This window comes from Puma concolor, chromosome B3, assembly GCF_028749965.1.
Source record: "Puma concolor isolate L17-30 chromosome B3, mPumCon1.1.hap2, whole genome shotgun sequence".
Taxonomy (NCBI): Eukaryota; Metazoa; Chordata; class Mammalia; order Carnivora; family Felidae; genus Puma; species Puma concolor.
In genome coordinates this window covers 106,307,796-106,330,282 of record NC_141672.1, presented here as the reverse complement: position 1 = coordinate 106,330,282, position 22,487 = coordinate 106,307,796, and the positions used below count along the sequence as shown (strand labels likewise).

At 34.9% G+C, this 22,487-nt stretch overlaps 1 protein-coding gene across 5 annotated transcripts in view; it reads left to right on the top strand.

Moving 5' to 3' along the window:
* VPS13C (vacuolar protein sorting 13 homolog C) overlaps positions 1 to 22,487 on the top strand; it is a 197,697-nt gene that overhangs the window by 30,701 nt on the left and 144,509 nt on the right. For 3 of the 5 annotated variants that reach the window (XR_015252691.1, XR_015252690.1, XM_086710842.1), the window contains exons 7-16: positions 4,521 to 4,586; positions 4,865 to 4,974; positions 7,196 to 7,255; positions 10,378 to 10,437; positions 11,231 to 11,311; positions 12,724 to 12,781; positions 14,525 to 14,652; positions 17,163 to 17,269; positions 17,808 to 17,979; positions 19,118 to 19,180. Coding sequence is in view for 2 of the 5 variants with exons in the window: in XM_086710842.1 (XP_086566968.1) it covers positions 4,521 to 4,586; positions 4,865 to 4,974; positions 7,196 to 7,255; positions 10,378 to 10,437; positions 11,231 to 11,311; positions 12,724 to 12,781; positions 14,525 to 14,652; positions 17,163 to 17,269; positions 17,808 to 17,979; positions 19,118 to 19,180 (905 nt within the window). In the remaining 3 variants the exon portion in view is untranslated. The remainder of the gene's footprint in view (positions 1 to 4,520; positions 4,587 to 4,864; positions 4,975 to 7,195; positions 7,256 to 10,377; positions 10,438 to 11,230; positions 11,312 to 12,723; positions 12,782 to 14,524; positions 14,653 to 17,162; positions 17,270 to 17,807; positions 17,980 to 19,117; positions 19,181 to 22,487) is intronic. The other 2 variants (XR_015252692.1, XM_086710843.1) reach the window with 1 other exon arrangement.

The window sequence follows — 22,487 nt, the reverse complement described above, 5'->3', positions numbered from 1 at the left end:
TGAAATGGTCTTGAAAGGCGTTTCTCTTTTGATAAAATTTGCCCCTTTAGCAAATGTCACTGACTATGCTAATTTGCCTTGCAGTTACTTTGTTTAATATAAAAGATAGTCAGGAAGTACTCATGGCTCACTTTTTAATTTTGTTATGATTAGACCAACTTTCTACAGTCTCTCAGAGCAGTGTTTTCTGATCCTACTAGGAGTTATCTGCCTCCAAGGTACAAATGAATTCCAGTGGCCTGTTCAAGTCATAACAAAATCATTGGACAATATTGGTGATCAAACAAACAAACAAACAAAACACCGCCTCCCCCAAAAAAACCAGACAGTGATCAATCACTATAAAGGAAAATGTAGTTGATTCAGAGTTTACTTTTCAAAAACACTACATTAACCTGGATAAAAAACTAGTCCTAGACTATTGATGATTCTGCAATGAGAATAGTTAATTTGGTGATGATATCTTCATTCATTTGGCTAGGACTTAATGTATACTTCATGATCATTTCATCTTTCTACTTTCTGAGTGTATATTCCTTCCCCATTTGATGTCATTTAAAAAGTTATTCCAGAGCAATAGTTCCCAAACCATCAAAACTGTTTTCATAATAATACTAAAACAGTATTTGATTTTTTACTGTGCCAACACTGGTGCTGATGATGAAGAAGCAGTGTTGTGTAAAATTGCGGCTGCCTCAGCATGAATCAAGGCAGTGGCACCAAATACTGGTTGCCATTGTATTGTTCACTACCATGTACTCACAGTAAAAAAAAAATAAGATGAAACAAAAGAGAGCCCCAGTATTACTTACAAATGTTATTGATGGAATAGAAAAAATTTAATTTGAATCAACTTAAGCTCTTGACTATGTGTCTTTAATTTTTTGTGTGACAAAGGGAGAAGTATGTATGAAGCACTTATGTAGAATAATCGTCTTAAGGAAAAATACTTGCGCATTGTTAAAATTGTCAGCTGAACTAGTTGCTTTTTTCCTGGAAAATCATTTTACATGGAAGAGTGATTGACAGACTGTTGTTATTCAGATTTGGGTGTTTGGTAGACACTTCAACAAAAATCAACTCATGATATTTGTTGCTAATAATAAGATTTTAGCTTTTGAGCAAAAATTAGAATTTTGGAAAACTTGTATTTGCCACCTGGAGTTTGGCAGCTTCCCAGTACTTAAGCCTTTTTGATGAGATTGGCAGGGGTACTAACAAATGGGATTTTTGATAGTAAATAATGAAATCACTCAACATTGAGAAGATCTGCATAATTCAATGAAGCAATATTTCCTTATTTCCAATGAGTGATAAAAAAAAATGAGGTATGTGTAAAAGATCCATTTAAAGTGCAAGGTAACCAATTTAATTTAATTTGGATGAAAAATTTATTGATAGAGTTTCAGATTCCAAAATGGAATTAACCTTTAAGAAACTACCACTTGTTGAGTTTGGGTATAGTATCCGTATTTACATGAAAAGACCATGAAGATGTTCCACCCTTTTTTGTTTGTTTTTGTTGCACGTGTATGTGGTTAGTTCAGATTTTCTTCATATGCTTCAATTTAAACAACATATTTCAGCGGATCAAAGGCAGAAGGAGGTATGTGAATCTAGCTGTCTTCTGCCAAGCCAGACATTAAGAGATTTTTGTAAGATTGTAAAACAGTGCTACTCTTTTCACTACAATTTTTTGTTCGGAAAATATGGTTATTTTTCATAAACATGTGTTATCAATGCTATCGCATAGTAGTTTTTAAAAAGTGAATTAATACATTTTTAAAAAATTGCTCAGTTTTGATTTCCACTCTGGCAAATATCAGTAGTTGTAACCCACACTAATAAAAAGCTTTGAAAGGTTCTCAAGTAAGTGTGTAAAAGGTGCCCCAAGACCAAAATAGAGGACCAATTTAGAGAGTGATTGAGAATCATAAATTTAGTATTCATCAGATTAAATAGAAACTTTCTAACACTGGGATCAAATAAGGATGAAACAAGAGGCTAAAACAGTTGTGAAGCCAGAAAGATAATAAGGTAAGGTAAGAAGAGTGAGTTACAGTAGTATCTAAACCCAGAAGCTGAAATTGTCTCTGAAAGCTGTTCTAGTCAAGTGGGGGTAGTTTTCAGGGCTACTTTGTCTTTCTTGTTTCTTTTTTTTTTTTTTTAATTTTTTTTTTCAACGTTTATTTATTTTTGAGACAGAGAGAGACAGAGCATGAACGGGGGAGGGGCAGAGAGAGAGGGAGACACAGAATCGGAAACAGGCTCCAGGCTCTGAGCCATCAGCCCAGAGCCTGACGCGGGGCTCGAACTAACAGACCGTGAGATCGTGACCTGGCTGAGGTCGGACGCTTAACCGACTGCGCCACCCAGGCACCCCTCTTGTTTCTTTTTAAGTAATACTTCTTTGAGAACTCAGTCTGTTTCTAGATGTTTAATTTATGAATGAAAAAGACTTAGGGACCATCATTATGGCAAGAAATACTGGTAATAACAAGATCCAGGTTGTTTATGTATTTATTAAATATTTTCGTCTTGAAACTTAGGGTTTTATTCTTGGAATCCAGGATTTGGTTCTTTGGGGTTTTTTTGTTTTTTTAATTTTTTTTAATGTTTGTTTATTTTGGAGAGAGGGACAGACAGAGTGCAAGCTGTGTAGGGGCAGAGAGAGAGAGGGAGACACAGAATCCGAGGCAGGCTCCCGGCTCTGAGCTGTCCGCACAGAGCATGACATGGGGCTCGAACTCAAGAACTGTAAGATCATGACCTGAGCCGAAGTCGGACGCCCAACCAGCTGAGCCACCCAGGCGCCCCTGGTTCTTCGTTTTTATAGTGGCAGGAGAATTTGCTTTAAAATATCAAGAACAATTTTATTTAGTTATTAATTTTTTTAATGTTTATTTATTTTTGAGAGAGAGAGAGAGAGAGACAGAGAGAGTGTGTGAGTAGGGGAGGAGCAGAGAGAGAGAGGGAGACATACACAATCCGTAGTGGGCTCCAGGCTCTGAGCTGTCTGTCAGCACAGAGCCTGATGTGGGGCTTAAACTCACTAACTGTGAGATCATGACCGGAGCCAAAGTCAAGACACTTAATTCACTGAGCCACCCAGGCACCCCAGTTTTAAGATTTCAAGCTAAATTTCATGTGTATTTTCTCAAATGCTATATATATAACCTGAGCTGGGTTTATATATTTTATTACAATGTTCAGATGTGGATTTTTTGACTCATTTGAACAGATGCCTGTCATGTGCCGTGTGCCTACATATTAGGATAATTCCTGTCCTAATGAAGATTCCTGCCTAGTGGCAAGACAGTTGTGTAAACATTTCAATTACAGTATAATCACTGCTTAGTGGAAGTCTATGTAAAGATGCAGAGGTAGATGGCCCTGGAGCTGCTTGGAATAGTTGAAGAAGGCCTTAGGGGATCTGGGATTTGGGAGCCTCCCAGGAGTTTGCCTGGTGAAGAACTTCAGGGAGGGCAATTGAAGTTCTGGGAATTATTCATATAAGAGAGAAGCATTAGCCATTAGAAAGTTAGGCTTGTTTTGTTAGGTAAGAATAGTGTTTCTGAAGTATCCAGCGCAAGCATGAGTAGAGGAGATAGAACGGCACAAGGAGCTGGGGGTCAGATCTTGAAAGGACCTTTGTGTCATGCAAACACTTTTTCATTTTGTCTGCCGGGCTGCAGAGAGCCTTAAAAAAGAATTTTGAGTAGGGGATTAGCAGGCTGTGAATGGCATTGTAGAAGGTATTAGTCTAGTGGCACCATACGAGGATGTTTATTTTGGAGGTAGTGTGGAGACTAGAGGCAAGCGAGACCATACGGAGACCACTTTAAGAGTGCAGCCTAGAGATGATGTCTAGTAGGAAGTTGAGTGTCAAGATGTGTAACTTGGATCAGATGGGTGTTGCTTAATGCCATAAAAGTGAAGCAGTGCCAATTAAAGAGGATGAGGTTTTAAAGGAATTAATTACTAAGCCAATTTCAAAGTACAGTTCAATGTACATTCTTCTCTTTGGGGGTTCTTTGTATCCTTAACTCCTTCAAGGGTTTTGCTTGTGAGGTGTGTCATCCAGAGGAAGTTACCTGTCACCAACCTAACCATTCATTTCATTTGTGTTCCTGTGTCCCTACCATATATTTGTGAAAACCTTTCCCTGAAAGTTTTATATTTGGTCATTATTACATTTCCAGTATTTTGATAATCTTGAAATTAAAGTTAAACTTCAATTGAAGAGTCAAAAATATTGAAAGCACTTTGTGTATGGATATTTGCTAATTTTTGTATAATTGTACTTGCCAAGTTATTTGTAAGATTAAAGGAGGTTATTCTAGACTAAGGAGGTTTATGAATTTCTGTTTGTATTGAAATAGCAGGTCAGTTTAGAGTAGAAGTAAAGCGAACTGTACCAGAATTTGCTGTTAGGAAGAATTCTCTTGTTTTTCTTTCTGTCCTCTAGTCTCCTAACTTGAATTTTATCCTTTTCTCACTAAAATGCTTCCACTGAGAAGGACGTAAACGTAAAAAGCACAAAAAACATTTTAAGAAACCTTTTAAAAGTCTTGATCGCTCGAAAGGTAGGTAAAAGTAGTTTTTATGCCATGTGTTATTTGTACACATCGCCACTTGATTTCTGTCTTCAAAGGTAAAATGAATGTTAGATACTCCATAACTTCAAAAATAAGTTTTAACTTGGAAACACATATTAAAGTCTAAAATAAATCTAAAATAAAACAAGGACACCAGAATAGGCTGTCCTTTCTGTTGAGTAGTGCCTTTGCTGTGCTTTGGTCATTTGATAGTGAAGTATGTGAGAATTTCAACTCTTGACCTTGTATTTTTCTGTTTTTTATAGATAAGCCAAAAGAAGCCAAAAAGGATACATTTTTGGAAAAATTGGCAACCCAAGTAATTAAAAACGTACAAGTAAAAATCACAGACATTCACATTAAATATGAAGATGATGTAAGTAATTTAAACTTATTGAGGTGAAGCTAATAATTGTGTATTTTATGATACTAATTATTGATTTGTTTAGATATGGGTTATCTGTACCAGATTCTAAATCCATGATTTTTTTTTTCTGATGAATATACTACCATATCTTTCCTGTGTTACACTTCTTTCATTAAGCACTTATGTGTATAAATATAAAACCACTGTATGCCCCTTTCTAAAAGTCATATGAGAGATTTTTCACTTGTCCTCTGTTATTTATTTTAAATTTTCTTTAATGCCTTAAGACTTATTATAACTTTAAGGAACTATATTGATAAAAAAAATTAGGTCCAAATGGTGGTGGAAATAATCAACTATAATGGTAGTTAGTAGAGAGTGGACTAAATCATACACCAATAGACTGCTAGTCCCATGCTCTTTACATTCCTTCAGAAGGGATTAAATATGCACAACTACTCACATACATGTGCAACAGTATATTGAGAAACCATACTTCACTTATAAACAAAGTTTAACATTAGTTGATTGAAGACTGTTTACTGATTAATTTTACTTAAACTAACTATACATTGCTTTGTTTTAAAGTTTGAAAATTATGTAAAATAACCTTGAATTTTTTCATTTACCTAAGATGATGGAAATGCTATTCCGTCTCTTCTAAAAATGAGTTTGTATTCTTTTTTGTTTTTAATAGCTTAAGGTTTGGATTTAATTAAAGCAGTACTGACGTATATAGAACTTATTTTCTTTTTCTCACAGATTCCTTATAGAACTTCAGTTTTCGTAATACGTACTTGTAGTTTTGCAAGATACACTATCTCCATCTTATTTTGACTTTACCTTTTGGTTTTAGGTAGTCATTAAACTGAATTTTGTTAACAAATGTCTAAAAAACCTAAGTCATCAGTGCCCTTTTTTAAACAAACTTAGGAATATAAATCACCTCAACACATCATGGAAGTGAGAGTTATTATTGAAACTAATGGTGTATTGATGAATGTGAACCTCAGTTTGAGCTTTAACTAAGGTTTTTTACTGTGCAAGTACAATTAGAAAGGCACATTATTTCTCTCTTTTTGATAAAAAAAATATACAGAGATGCACAAGAGTGGGATAAGTAACATCAATAATGTTTAAGTTGGTGTCACTGACAAGATAGATTAAAAAGGTCTAAGAGGAAAAGAACTAAAAAGTGCAAAGGGATCTTCCTTGTATCATTCCTCTTTCAGTGTCATTACCTTAATTATTGTATTTAGGATAATGAAAAATAGAGTTTAGGAAGTGGGGAGTAGGGAAAGTATAATAATGTATCATAAAGATGCTCACTGGATGATAGTCGTAGTTTGTGGGTAGTGCCTTAGCAAGTGAGGAGTTATGTTTTATTCTGAAATAGCTGCAAGCTATCTTGAGCTGGTTGTCTGAGGTATAAGGATGAACGTGGAAATAAAGGAAGATAATAAAAAACAAAGCTCCCAGCGCAATTTGTGCTGCTCAGTTATTCCAGAGCATGCATTTGCGAACGGTCTATGTGACTACACTCTGGAGTCCCTGTTGGATGACTTAAAACAGTATGTTTTTTCTTCTCTCTCTAGTTTCCCTAGTTTCTTTCATGGCCAACCACCCTGTATGACTTTTGGACATCCCTGTGATGTCTAAAACAATGACATTGTACCCATTGTGGTACAGTGTAAGCATGGTGTGTCAATATAACTTATGTATCGAAGATCAGGAATAGAACAAAAGTTTAACAGGTTAAGAGAGTATGTTAAGAATCTTGGGCATTTCCTAACAAAGCAGTTTTGAAAAGTTAAGAATGTTAAAGGCTTAACGAGACAGTTCACATTTCTAAGTGTTAAAAGTAGTTTAGTGGCACGGTTATTATCCATGACATCTTGTTTTCTTTATCTTTGAAGAACATCTTTAATAGTAGACCTAAAGAGACTGTCTCTTTTTCACTATTTAGACAAGAATCTAGTTAGTGAGAAAAGAGTTCACTTCATAAGAAAAGAGTTTCGCTGGGAAAGTATCGTATTCATATCATGCCTACAAAATATGGGTAATCCTAGCCATGTTACTGCCTTTTTCTCTCCTTTTTTTCCCACAAATCCATTTGGATTGTGTGACTTACTTGCATACTAATTGCCCTATGTTGCCTGCTGTACAGAGTGGAACATGGCTTCGCTTTTACCATCAGTATATTTTCATGTCATCTTTTCTTTTTTGATAGGTCACTGATCCAAAGCAGCCTCTTTCATTTGGTGTCACACTGGGAGAACTCAGTCTATTGGTAATGTTGGCCTTATTTACAATTTACAGTTTACAATTACATGTAAAATATTGCCATGTCACAGGGTGAATTGCTAAAACCAACTATTGATACAAACAGCTGTTTTGTTTTTATGTGTAACTTTTTTTACAACTTTTCTAGAAGTTCAAAATTTATAGTGATGCTGTTATCACATTCTCTATTTCGATTTGTCTTTGAATTTAATGAATATCAAGATACCAATATCAAACATTGTTGAAGAATTAAAAGCTGTATCTTAAACATGTGGGAAGGTAGGGGAAGGCAAATTTTTATAGAGTCATGTTCTCATCCTTGGTATAGGCAGGTAGAATTTCCAAATAGCTTAGAAATGTGTATATGTACATGTGTATTATATTGAGATGTATATAAGGTAGTTTATTTTGGTTAAGTATTTTATACAGCAGTTTGCTTTTCTTCTAAAGATCTTGAAAGGTAAATAGTGTGTATATTCACGTTGGACATTTTTCCCTCTATTTTCTTTGGACAACTAACTATATGGTAGGAAAAATGGTTGAAAGTTAAGGACAGTGAGTAAATCATGCTGGGTACATACTTGTCTTCTCATTAGTTATATGGAGAGGGCCTTAGTGAGGAAAGAAGAGGAAGCAAAATGAAAGAGAAGGGGAGAAACAGAAAAAGGACATGGTTCCATTGAGGCCTTAAGAATAATATTTGCATATGGAGAAGGAGAGATATACATCAAATTGAAGACCAAAGCAGAAACATTGGGGGGAAGAAAACGAAACAGAAAACCTGGATGAACAAATTTAAGGGAACCAAGGAAGCTAGTGTTTATTATACTGTTTACCTCTGCTTCTTTCCAAGATGAATTGTAAGTAGCTCTTGATGAAAAATGAAATCTACAATAACAGAGACTAGAGATAATTGCTCCAGAAAAACTAGACTAACAATATTAGTCACAAATGAGCACAGTATTTTACGTTGAGCTTCTAACCGACAAAACAAAAAATACAATTTAGTCACCTACTTCCCATTGACTGATAAAGAGGCCCACTAGTGCATACAAATGATATGTAGTTTCCTTAGTGTATACTCTTGTTTGATTCTCTGTATCTTTGCTCAGACTCTTCATACCGTTTTCTTTGCCTGCATTACTTTCTTCTCTTTGTCTCCTTGACGATCCCGTTCAGGTTTTAATTCTTATGTTAGATATCACCTTGTCTTTCCAATTCCTTTTTCACTTTCCTCTTAGAATTTATTGTTCTTTCTTTTACGCCCCCTATTATATTTTATTAGAACACCTGAAACATTATTTTACTGGTTACCATGATGGTCTCCTTCTGTCTAACTTTCATTCATTCACTGATAAAATAGTACTTTTATTTTAGAGTTTTTGTGATGATTAAAGGAAATAGTTTGTGTAAAGCATTTGGGACATGTCTGGCTCAGTAATTTTTTGCTTCAACTATTACACTGACTTTAATAACAACAATAATCCCAAACTTAGCTCTTTCTGTATCCATACCAATCCTTTTTTCCATCTTTCCAGTTACAATTGAACTCTTATATTTAAGGTGATCTTCCCACCTCTGATCTGGATCCCATCTTCTCCATGTCCTTAGGAGCTTTTTTCCTTCCTCTCTCTCTGCCTCCTTTCATCACTTCTTTCTTTCTTTCTTTTCATAAATTTTCTTTTTCCTAAATCTTCAACTCTCTTCCTCCCCACCCTTTCCCCTCCTTCCACTCCCTCCTGTAAGCATTTAAACACATTCAAGTCTGGGGTTTTTTTGTTTTGTTTCTTTAATTTTGCAGTTTTTAAAATTAAAAAAAATTTTTTTAATATAATTTATTGTCAAGTTAGCTAACATACAGTGTATACGGTGTGCTCTTGGCTTTGGGAGTAGATTTCCCGTGATTCATTACTTACATAAAACACCCAGAGGCCAAATGTCCATCACTTGATTGAATGGATAAAGAAGATGTGGTATATACATATACAATGCAGTACTGCTTGGCAATGAAAAAAATGAAATCTTGCCATTTGCAACACTGTGGAAAGGTTTTTTTTTAAGATTTTTTTTTTTAAATTTTTTTTTTAACGTTTATTTATTTTTGAGACAGAGAGAGACAAAGCATGAACGGGGGAGGGTCAGAGAGAGGGAGACACAGAATCTGAAGCGGGCTCCAGGCTCTGAGCTGTCAGCACAGAGCCCAACGCGGGGCTCGAACTCACGGACCGTGAGATCATGAGCTGAGCCGAAGTTGGCCGCTTAACTGACTGAGCCACCCAGGCGCCCCTTTAAGAATTTTTTTAATTTTTTTTTTTTTTTTTTTTTAAGTAATCTCTACCCCCAACATGGGGCTTGAACTCATGACCCTGAGTTTAAGAGTCACACACTCTTCGGACTGAGCCAGCCAGGTGCCCCTCAGGTCTTTTACGATAAAATTAAAAGGGTCTCCTGAACCTTCTCCCACCCCACTTAGGCTCCATCTAACCGCTGCCTTCTCTTTTGCCTCTTTCTAACTTTCTGAGAGAATTCTCTACCTTTACCATCTTTGTTTCCTTACTGCCTGCTGACTCACTACCCAACATACTGACTGTTATGCCTCTGAAATTGTTCTTAACAACTCCATCAGTAATGCCCTGACTGCTCAATAGATTAGTTTTAGTTTATCTCATGGTGGCATTTGGCCTTAACTGACTATGCTGACTTTCTAGAAACGCGGTCATGCTGTGATTTCCATATTCTCGTGGTTTTCTTCCTATTTTGCAATAACTATTTATTTGATCTTTTAAAAGAATATGGACCTTCTTATTCACTATCTCATAGGCTAGCTTTTTTTTTTTTTTTAGTCATTTATTCATATCCAATTCCTTCCACACAGACACATAGTTTAGACAAATAGCAACTCTTAATTTTCTGGATGAAGGAACTCGGTTAAATTAGAACCTCCTCAATTCTGTTTTCACCATTCCTTTGATTTTGTCAAACAGATATGTAAGGGAACAGGTAACAGTAGTGAACATTAGCCAGATGTGTTTTCTTTTGTCTAAGTTATTTTGATATAGTTTATAAATATTAGAGCAATGTTTTATGATATATATACTATGTTTCACAGTTATTCTTTATTTCTTTTAGACTGCAAATGAACATTGGACTCCATGCATATTAAATGAAGCAGAAAAAATTATATACAAGGTATTAGACTGGATTAAGAATTTGTTATTATTTTTCTAGGAACACACACTTAACATATTTTTTTTTTAAACCTTGATGGAGCCCAATGTGCCACTGAAGAGTGACTGAAGTGTAGGGCCTGGTTTTGGCTCTGCTTACTGTGTGACCTTCTGTGATCACTTACCTTTTCTGAGGTTTAGGTTCTTCCCCTAGCAAAAGGAATCAGAAAAATTAATATTTTCCAAATGTATTTTGTGGAGCATTAGGTAATTAAGATATTAGATTTATAGAAAAAATATTCTCTGGTCAAGATTACTGATGGAAGTACTAAGCTGTACATAATTAAACAGTATGTTTCATTTTGTTTTAAACCACAGGACTTCACAATACTTTAAATATGCTAATAAACATTGTGAATTTGTAGCTTTCCCCACCTTGCTGTTCTAGATTCTCCTCCCCTCACCCCTCCCTCTAAACAGCCATTCCTGTCCATTGGAGGAATCATGTCTTTCTTATTTAACAAAACATGTACAAGGCCTGTTAAATAGTAAATTATCAATTAATATTTGATAATTGAATGAACGAATTTCCTTGGAAATAGTGTTGCCGGGAGCACAATTTTCCAAATGCTAAGGTTAATAATAAAGTCCATGAATAACATGATTATGTTTTCCCCATATTTGCTCAAGTTTTTTCTTGAAAAGCTCAAAATGGCAATTGGATAATGTTAGGGTGATTATGAGAATAATCTTTTAATATTGCTTCATAATTTTAATGTGTTAGTTGCTTGACCTCTTTGATTTTTCTTTTACAGCTTATACGACTTGATAGTCTTAGTGCCTACTGGAATGTAAACTGCAGCATGTCTTACCAGGGATCAAAGGAACAGATCTTGGTAATTTCAGTTTATGCCTGAAGAGCTCACTACACTCCCTAAACTTTTTTTTAACATAAGAAGTGCTGAAGGAGAACAGGATATAGTCTTTTGTTTAAGTTGTATTTAACTATATCAGAATTGTGAAACACAGTTTTTGGAATCCACTCTTTTTTTTAAAATTTTTATTTAAAATAAATAAACTTCAAAAAATAAACTGGTATTTTTGAAGATCTTTGTGAAACCATTCACTACACAGTGAAATAATAACCTATACTATTACATTAAAACTGCATTTCCGGTTTTTTACACTCACATTTTGATGGCATTCTGGTTACATTGTGGTGTTTCACGTCAGAACGATTACTTGAAGAGTGTTGTAAGGAAAGATGATACCTTTCAGAGCTAAAGAACATCTTCTTAGCACTTTTTTTTAATTGAAGTGTAGTTGACCTTAGCAAATGTTGTAAGCATTTGTGATGATGATTTCCTGAACAGTGAAAGGTCAATTCAAAACTTCAGTGTGCTAAGTTAGTCTTAGTCATTTTTATTTACTAAGAGGGAAAAGGAAGAACAGTTGAATTTTCTGAACTTGAATTAATTACAAGATTCTCTTATTTCTCAGAAAGATATTGTAGCAAATAATTTGCGTTTGTCTAGAAAGTGTTTAAGATCTCAATTCATGGATGTTTAGTTTTTTGTTTTTAAAAAAAATTTTTTTTTAATGTTTATTTTTGAGAGAGAGAGAGAGACAGAGCGTGAATGGGGGAGGGGCAGAGAGAGAGGGAGACAGAATCAGAAGCAGGCTCCAGGCTCTGAGCTGTCAGCACAGAGCCCGATGCTGCTCTGGAACCCATGAACCATGAGATCATGACCTGAGCCCAAGTCTGACGCTTAACCAACTGGGCCATCCAGGCACCTCCCTGTGTACCACTCCCCCCCAGTTGTTGTTTCTTTTTTAGTCAGAGGGGAACATAATACTATAACATTTTAAAATATTTAGAATTTTATTTTATTTTATTTTATTTTTTCATTGATTTAATGCTAATTTATTTTTGAGAGAGAGAGGCAGATCGTGAGTGGGGGAGGGGCAGAGAAAGAGGGAGACACAGAATCCAAAGCAGGCTGTCAGCACAGAGCCTGATGCGGGGCTGGAACCCATGAATTGCCAGATCATGACTTGAGCTGAAATCAGATGCTTCAGCGACTGAGCCTCCCAGGCGACCTAGAAACTTAGAATTTAAAAAAATTATCTACTTTTATATTTTTTTTCAAGAAATATACCCATAAATAATGCTCGGTGTGCTTTTCTTGTGGACTACTAATTAAAAAGAGGAAAATAAAGATACTGATTTAAGAACAACATTTCCCCCCCATGTGTAGATGAGTATGTGTGTATTTCTTTTCATTCTCATCCTCAAATTTTTGTTTAGGATCAGCTGAAAAGTGGAATTCTTACAAGTAGCAATATACCTGCAAATCATCAATATAGTAAGTAATGGTAAAAGTTTTATTTCATGTTATAGAAAGCGTAGATTTAAATACTCTGCCATAATATACTTTTTGTGATAAAGTTACTTTGACAAGACAAAAGTATTGGTTTTATATTTTAGTTTTATAATATAGCCTATTTGGATTATACCTAAGTGTTTAGGAATAGGTTATGACATATACATACCACGGGAGTGTAAGAGAGAGGAGGGAAGTACCTCTGTAGTTCATTCCCAATGACTAAACACCCTTGACCTCCCTGTTTTCTTTTTACCTTGTTATCACGTTTGTTTGGGGCTTTAGGTTTTCTTTGTTTAATAACTCAGTTTCTGAGATTTTGGTATTCAGGTCAACCTTACCATGTCACTGTTGCAGTGTTATGACAAACCAACGATTCTAGAGTTATTTATTTATTTGTTTGTTTATTTTGAGAGAAAGAGACAGAGACAGTGTGTGTGTGAGCACGGGAGGGACAGAAAGAGAGAGAGCGAGAGCGGGAGAGAGAGAGAGAGAGAGAGAGAGAGAGAGAATCTCAAACAGGCTCTGCACTGTCAGTACAGAGCCCAACATGGGGCTTGATCCCATGAACTGTGAGGTCATGACCTGAGCCAAAACTAAGAGTCAGACACTTAACCTGCTGAGTCCTCCAGGTGCCCCCATAGAGATTTTCTAACTGGGCTTTTCTAATTCTTGGCACCCTCACCTTTACTTATTTTTCAATAGCCCTGTAACAAATGAGCCTGTTTATTTATGCTGTTTTCTCCATTTTAGTTTCATTCTAAAGAGGCTTTTGTTTTGTTTTAAATTTAGTACACCCCTTTGTGTTTGTCCTGAGCTTTCATGCTCCTCTTCTTGCATATTCTATATTACTGTGGTTTACTCTCGTTTTCTTCATATTTTATATCTGACTGCCATGATGTAAGAGTTGGCACTTTCTCTTTATGTTCATAGACCTCTCCATTTAATGATGATGATGTTTTCAGATGAAAGTGTTTAGTTTCATACGTGAAACAACTATTTCAGAGAAATCTACAACCTCATTTATAAGTGGTATCCTCCACTTGTAAATAACCTTTAAATAAGTTAAAAATTTTATACAATCTTACGCAATTGTAAATGCTGTACGATATCACAATTTATCTAAGTTCGATACTGTTCACAGTTAAATATATTACTTTGCCCTGTCATCTTCCCTAATATGCCTTTTCATGCTGGTTCTTAACTTCAGGAATATTTTCTTTATTTGATTCTAAGATTGTATATGTAATGATAATTTTGAAAATTGTAAAGTGGTAAGCAATTTTTTTCTTGGTAATATGAATTTCATTCATGATTCTCTTCTAAATTCTACCAGTGATTAAATAAGACAAATAATCAAATTTTGTTTCCTACCTTGTATAATATTTTTAATGAATAATAAAATCATTAAATGTCTCGTAGTAAGGAAGAGAAGCCTAATTTTATATAGCCAGAATAACCAAGAGTAGATGGTCTACTATTTTGTGCATTTTTACTTAGAAGCATAGGAGTACAATTTCCTCCTTAGAGATCCCCGTTTAACTTATAGTCGATGTTATGCAGATAAGTAGATGCTTAAATATTTTTTGGTAGTGTTTTTTGTTACATTTTTTACATATTTTAGTCATTTTTCTGTACTTTCAGAATAGTGTTTTCATAATTATTTATAGTTGTTCATTTGTAAGGGCTTATAAACATATCTTATGTCTTCCCATGTGATGAAAGTTTTCCAGCCAATATCAGCTTCTGCAAAGCTCTACATGAATCCTTATGCAGAAACAGAGCTGAAAACTCCCAAACTTGACGGGAACATAGAAGTACAGAATATTGCCGTTGAATTGACCAAACCTCAGGTAAGATTCAGGTGGACATTTCTAGCTTTGATCAGCTTTGAATCTCAACTTCATTTGTCCTTTGTGATTATTCCTTCTCTGATGCTCCTCTCCAATGCTCTGGTGGTTCTTTTATATATTTACACGTGTGTGTGTGTGTGTGTGTGTGTGTGTGTGTGTGTGTGTGTGTGTATTTTTTTTTAAGAAAATAAATATAAAATTAAAAAAAATATTTGCTTCATTTTATGTGATCTTTTCCTTCTTGGTAGAGTATCTTACCAAGTTATAGAAAATGACATTATTCCTATTTAATTCTCAATTGTTGATGGAAGATTTTAATGTGTTTTTTTCTTCCTCAAATTTTAATAGACCTATTCGTATTAAATATTGTCTACTTAATTTTTAGAATAGCTTATGTTGGCAGCTTTTTCTTCCATCATTTGTTTCTCATTTGGTTACATGCACGGGGAGTTTGGGTAGCAGACCTGGAGAACTGAAAATGAAGGGAGGACCAGGGATTTATTTAGCTAAATGACTTTTAGCTCAGTGCAGTCCAATAAGAATGTACAGTAGTCCCCCCTTCTCCACGGTTTCCTTCTCCTTGGTTTTGCTTACACGGGTCAACTGTGGTCTCCAAGCGGATGACCTTTCTTCTGATGTATCATCAGAAGGTCGCTAGTGGCCCAGTACTATGTCACAGTGCCTGTATCATTCACCTCACTTTGTATCATCATTAGGCATTTTATCATAAGAGGAAGAGTGAGAACAATAGGATATTTTGAGAGAGAAACACACACCACATTCACTTAACTTTTATCGCAGCATCTTGTTATAATTATTCTCTTCTGTTATTATTGTTGTTAATCTCTTGTTGTGCCTAATTTATAAATTAAACTTTATTAGAAGTATATGTGTAAAGGAAAAGCATAGCATATGTAAGGTTCAGTACTATCCATGGTTTCAGGCATCCGCTTGGAGTCTTAGAACATGTTTCCTGTGGATAAGGAGGGGATTGGGATTACTGTCATTTGGGTTGTATATGTAATTTAAAATTTAATTTAAAATTTTAATGTATTTTAAAATTAGTTTTGGGGCGCCTGGGTGACGCAGTCGGTTGAGCCTCCGACTTCAGCCAGGTCACGATCTCGCGGTCCGTGAGTTCGAGCCCCACGTCAGGCTCTGGGCTGATGGCTCAGAGCCTGGAGCCTGTTTCCGATTCTGTGTCTCCCTCTCTCTCTGCCCCTCCTCCGTTCATGCTCTGTCTCTCTCTGTCCCAAAAATAAATAAACGTTGAAAAAAAAATTAAAAAAATAAATAAATAAAATAAAATAAAATTAGTTTAAAATTTTCTAGTTGTTATATTAGCAAAGTAAAAAGAAAAGATGAAATTAGTAAAATTAGTAACATTCCATTTAAGCTAGCATACCTGAAATATTATCATTTCTGCATGTAATCAGTATAAAACATTAAGATATTTTTCATCCTTTTGTTTTTCCTAAGTCTTTGAAATCTAGGGTGTATTTTAAACTTACAATACATGTAAGTTCAGACTATGCATACTGTAAGTGGTGAATAATCATGTGGTAACCATTTGGTAAAAATGTGTTAAGAAAAACAGAAGAAATAGCTAGATTTGCCCCTTTCTTTATCTTATCTACAGTCATGTTGTGTGTGTGTGTGTTTCCCTTCATTTGAATTGCTTACCTGGTACTTGCAGAGTTGTATTGGTGATAAGATGGACAATTAAATACGTTTATCTTGCCTTAGTTATATAATAATTTTCTGGAGCCATTTTCAAATCAGCTCATAGATAGTCAATGCTGAAATGATGGTCCAGAGGAAAATATGTAGTTTTAGGAACAATCATGTTCCAGGTCACTAGTTATAGATAGTGTGTTTGGTTGTTTCTGAGATGTGCCTTTATCTTACACTTTAGCATATTTGAAAATAGGATGTATTATTATTATTATTGTTGATGGTATGACAGTTTTAATTGGCAGCATTGTTTTTTTTTTCTTTTTATAGTGGAACTTAAAAATTACGTTACAACTTACAATTGATGGTGTCTTAAATTTGATGAAATATATATATTTTATATATATATAATATATATATGTATATGTGTGTATGTATATATATGTATATACATATATATGTACATATATATACACACACATATATATATAGCATATATTTTAAAGTTTATCTTGAGAGAGAGCATGAGCAGGGGAGGGGCAGAGAGAGAGGGAGAGAGAGAGGATCCCAAGCAGGCTCCATGCTGTCAGCGTGTAGCTGGTTCAGTGACTGGAACCCATGAAATGTAATATCATGATCTGAGCCAAAATCAAGAGTCGGACGCTTAACCGACTGAGCCACCCAGGTGCCCCAACTTGATGAAATATATTAACAAGCAACCATGATTGTCATTATTTCAAGGAAGTTGGAGTCTTGTGAGACTGAAAATATAATAAAATATGGTGTTTATCCATGTGTGAAATGTAATAATTATAACTGTATTTTTGTTTTAATAGTACTTAAGTATGATTGACCTTTTGGAGTCATTGGATTATATGGCTAGAAATGCCCCTTACAGAAAATACAAGCCTTATTTACCACTTCATACCAATGGTCGACAATGGTAAGTTAGAATTTTTTTTTTTTGAGAAATATATAATAGAGTTAGGAACTCTCAGATTTAAGAGACCTTTAAAGCCATGTGATGAAACCACTTTTTTTCTTTATTAGACATGAAAAGGATATCTTTTGTATTATGTCTTTGTTAATTTTTCGTAAACACATTCTCTTATACTCTTGCTTTTAGAATATTACTGCATTTTCCACTTAGCATTAAGACTTTAATCATTTTTTGGTCTTACTGTCCATGGGCTCAATGTTATAACCATATTGAGATAGTATTCATTTTGCATAACATGTCATTTTGTGTCTTTATGACTTTGCTTTGACATACCCTCTTATTGGAGTTGTTTGCTCATTTTGTAATCTGTTTATATCAGAGAATTGTACTGGACAATTGAAATGTTATTGCTGAGCTCTTATAGGGGAATGGTTAATAAGAACACAAAAATGTAACACTGTAGATCCAAAAGTCAAAGCCATTTTCCTGCTTTTTTTCTTAAACCTTTGTATTCAAATGTACATTAAAATTTGATTTGCAGGTGGAAATATGCAATTGATTCTGTTCTTGAAGTTCATATAAGAAGGTATACACAGATGTGGTCATGGAGTAACATAAAAAAACACAGGCAGTTGCTCAAGAGTTATAAAAGTGCCTACAAAAGTAAGCTAACCCAGACTAAAGTCCCAGAAGAAATACAGAAACAAATTCAGGTATATTTTGCATATATTAGTGAAAGCTATTACTTGTTAAATCATCCTTCAGTGTTAATTTTTCTAAATTATAAATATAAAATATAATTTTAGGAAGAATAGGACTGATCTTTTTTTGAAAAAATGCAGAGTTTTTTTTTCAGTTTTTTCTTCTTTAAACAAATCTTTCTTTTCCATCCTAATGTCAGATAAAATGTGGTTACTAGAAACTATTGGGAGAAATTGCTTGTTTTTTTATAATAATGTTTAGAAAATTAGTAGCAGAGCTGTTCAAATATATATTTATTATTAGCTAGATATATGTTATTAGTTTTGTTACTGGCTTTTTTTAGGAGCTCAAAATATTATTTATAAAAAAAAAATAGCTCTTATTCCTTAAAATAGGAATCCCTTTGGAAAAATAGAGAAACACGACTCTGAGTATATAAGTTGCTTAATATCATCTGGTCTTGATTATATGACTACTTCTGCCACAAATTCATAATGTAAAGAATTAATTGAATTCCCATTATTCTGAAATACATGAGAATCATTAATATTATATATTAGAAAAAGCATCAAGTTTCTCAGCATCTGAGGTCTGATGTTCTCATGTATAAAATGGAAACAGGATCTGTCTTACAGAGTTCTGAGAATTGCATGAAATAGCACATAGAATACCTAATACACAGGTCACCAATACATATTAGATTCTTACATACTTTTATTTAAATTCCCCAAGTCATTTTCTACTTTAGCTTCTTGTGGATTTACAGAATTTTGCATTCTTAAATTTTGTGTTTTATAGTACAATCGTTATAAAATACTATAGACTAGAGTGAGTCAGAAGTAAGAACCATAAGGATAATACCTAAAAAAAGCCTCTCTCCTAAATACTCTGTATCTATAATGATCTTATTAAAATTCTTACATTTATATTGTATTTTTTGAGGGTTTGCTTTCTTGGAAAACTTACTTCCCTTATTGCAAAATCTATAAGTAGAATAGTCAAGTGTACACGCAAATTTATACTTACACTTACATGAGATCACAATTACTGTTTATTCATGGACTGGATAAGCCTAGAAATCTTAGAATAAAAATTTTTTTAATCTAATGCCATTTTTCTTGTTTACAAGTGTCTCTTTGTATTTTATAGGATTTGGAGAAGACTCTAGATGTTTTTAACATAATTTTAGCAAGGCAACAAGCACAAGTTGAGGTAATCATTTTTATTTGCTCATTTTATGTTTTAAACATGTTAATATTACTCCTTTAAACTTAAGATCAGGAAGTCTTAAGTTTCAGGGGATTTATTCAAGTATAAAGGTTGAGTTTTCATGCCTTCATTTAGTCTCAGGAGAAAAAATTGGAACATTGGAAAGAACACATTAACATGAAAGGGCAAAAAGTGTTAATTTAAAAAAAATTTTTTTTAATGTTTTTATTTTATTTTTGAGAGAGAGACAGAGCACAAGTGGGGGAGGTGCAGGGAGAGTGAGAGAGACACAGAATCCAACGCAGGCTCCAGGCTCTGAGCTGTCAGCACGGAGCCTGACATGGGGCTCGAACTCACAGTGAGATCACGGCCTGAGCCAAAGTTGGACACCTAACTGACTGAGCTGCCCAGGTGCCCCCAAATTTTAATTTTATGACAAAAAATTTGAAACTCCCCAAAAGAAAGTAAATAAAAGTTGTCTGTAATCCTAGCAACATAGAATGCTGCTGTTAACATTTTGACACACAGTCTTGCAGTTTTTCTCCCATGCCTAAGTGCTGACTTAAGTTTGCTCTTTATCCCCCGTCCCTTCACTTTGTCTTTGCCTTGTTTCCTTTTCCCTCCCTCCCTTACTTCTTCTTTCCCCTCCTCCTTCTCCCCTTCTCTTACTTCTTTTCTTTTTTACCATAATTGGAATCAGTCTGTTTATATTTCACAATTCATGCTGACTTATCCCACTTGGCATATCCTACCAATAATGGCATGTCTCCCTTGTTCCATGTCAATCCTATTCTGTAACATGACATTTTTGATAATTAAAAAAAAATAAATTGCAAGTACAATACAACTCGGTGTAGGAAAGTTAGGAAATAAAGATACACAAAGAAATAAAATAGAAACAGCTATTATCTCACACTGAATATACCTACAGTTGATAATGTTTTGTATATTTTTTAGTCTTTTTGATATTTATAGATCTCTGTACACATACTCATATTCAAAAAAATTTTTTTTATGTTTATTTTTGAGAGAGAGAGAGAGAGAGACAGAGTGTGATTGGGGGAGGGGCAGAGAGAGACACACACACGCAGAATCTGAAGCAGGCTCCAGGCTCTGAGCTGTCAGCACAGAGCCCAATGTAGGGCTTGAACCCACAAGCCCACAAGCCATGAGATCATGACCTGGGCCGAAGTTGGACGCTTAACTGACTGAGTCGCCCTGGTGCCCCACATTTTTAAATGGGATTAAAGCACACACCTATTCATTCATTTACTTAGTAAGTACTCATTGAGTGCCTATTTTACTAGCATCATGGTTAAGAGTGTGGACTCTGGAGTCAGATGGTCTGGATTCTAATCCCAGCTTTGCCTACTTGTATGATCTTGGGCTAGCTCTTTAATCTCTCAGTGCCTCAGTTTCCTGATTTGTAAAATAGGATTAATTCATAGTATGTACATCACAGGGTTACTTTGAGGAGTACATGATAATCCATGTAAAGCACTTAGACTACTGAATGCTTGGCACATAGTAATGAGTAAATAAGTGATTTTTTTTTCATCATCATCATCATCATCATCTGTATTAGCATACAGAAATTAACAGAACAAAAATCCCTTACTTACATTCTAGTAGAAAGAAAGATAATAAAAACATAAATAAAAATAAAGTTGAAGGGCATACAGAAAAGGAATATATCACTGGGGCCAGGCAGTAATGATGATGAGGGTTGCAATTTTAAATAGGGTGGTCACGGAAAGCCTCACTAAGAAGGAAACATTTAAGCAAACACCTGAAGAATGTGAGGGAATCAACCAGAATCCTTTCTGAGGGAAAAGTGTACCAGGCAGAAAGAATATAGCAAGCTGGTTCACTCACGGAACTAACTGAGTGGTGAGAGAGCGGAGAGTGGTCGTTAGCAAGGTCAGAGTGGAACATAGTGGAGGAGTAGGAGAGGTGCTTATGGGAGTTGGAGAGGGTGCCAGATTGTTAGGGTCTTATAAGTAATTGTGTGAATTTGGCCTTTACTCTGAATTAGGGAGACATTTTGAGAAGGGAATGATACAGTCTAACTTATGTTTTAAAACTCACTCAGTCTGCTCTTTTGTGTAAAAAGGAGAACAAGGGTGAAAATAGGGAGATCATTTAGGATGCTATTGAAATATTTGAGGTGAGAGATAATGGTCGAGAGTGGTTGCAATGGAGGTGATGAGAAAAGGTCAGATTCTGGATAGAATTTGAACATAGAGCTAATATTTCCCAACTGATTAGATACGGGTTATAACAGAGAAATTGGAGATGACTTTAGAGATTTTGGCCTGTCGCAGTTGGAAAGATGGAGTTTCCATGAAATGAGATCGGGAAGTCTGGATAGAATAAGCTTGGGTGAGGTGGGAGAGATCAAGAATTCGGTTTGGGACCTATTAAGTTTAGCTATCTTTTAAATAAAGTTGTGGATGTATGGAGTAGACAGTTGGATACATAAATTTATAGTTGAGAAGAGAAATCTGTGCTAGGTATATACATTTCGGAGTTGTCAGTACATAGATGGTATTTAAAGCCATGACATCAGATGAGATCACCTCAGAAATTAGAGTAGCTAGGGGAGTACTCCAAAGATCCAAAGCATTCTATTTTTATAGGTCAGAGAGATGAGAATCAACAAAGTTGATCATGGAGGAGTTGCCAGGGATGTAGTTGGGAAGCTCTGTGAATAATATCCTCAAAGTCAAGTGAAGAAAGAATTGCAAGCAAGAGGGAGTGATCATATGTGACAGATGCATCTGATTGGTCAACTGAGCTGAGGACTGAGAATTGACCATTAGATTTACCAAAATATGAGATGTTTCAGCCATTATTTCCTCAAATAATTTTTGATCACATTCCTTTCTTTTTTCTGTCTAGGACTCCCAGTTTTATACACACACACACACACACACACACACACACACACAGCCGACCCTTGAACAATACAGGAGTTAGGGACCCCCTACACTGTAAAAAATCCGCATTAACTTTAGACTCCCCCAAAAGGTAACCACTAATAGTCTGCTGTTGACCAGAAGCCTTACTGATAACATCAACAGTTGGTTAACACATATTTTTTATGTTATATGTATTCTGTACTGTACTCTCAAAGTAAGCTAGGGAAAAGAAAATGTTCTTAAGAAAATCATAAGGAAAATATATTTATGGCACTGTACATATATAGAAAAAAATCTAATAGAAAAAAATCTATGTATAAGTGAAGCTGTGTAATTCAAACCTGTGTTGAAATAATTTTTGGTCTAGATTTCTTCTTTCCTTCTTGGAT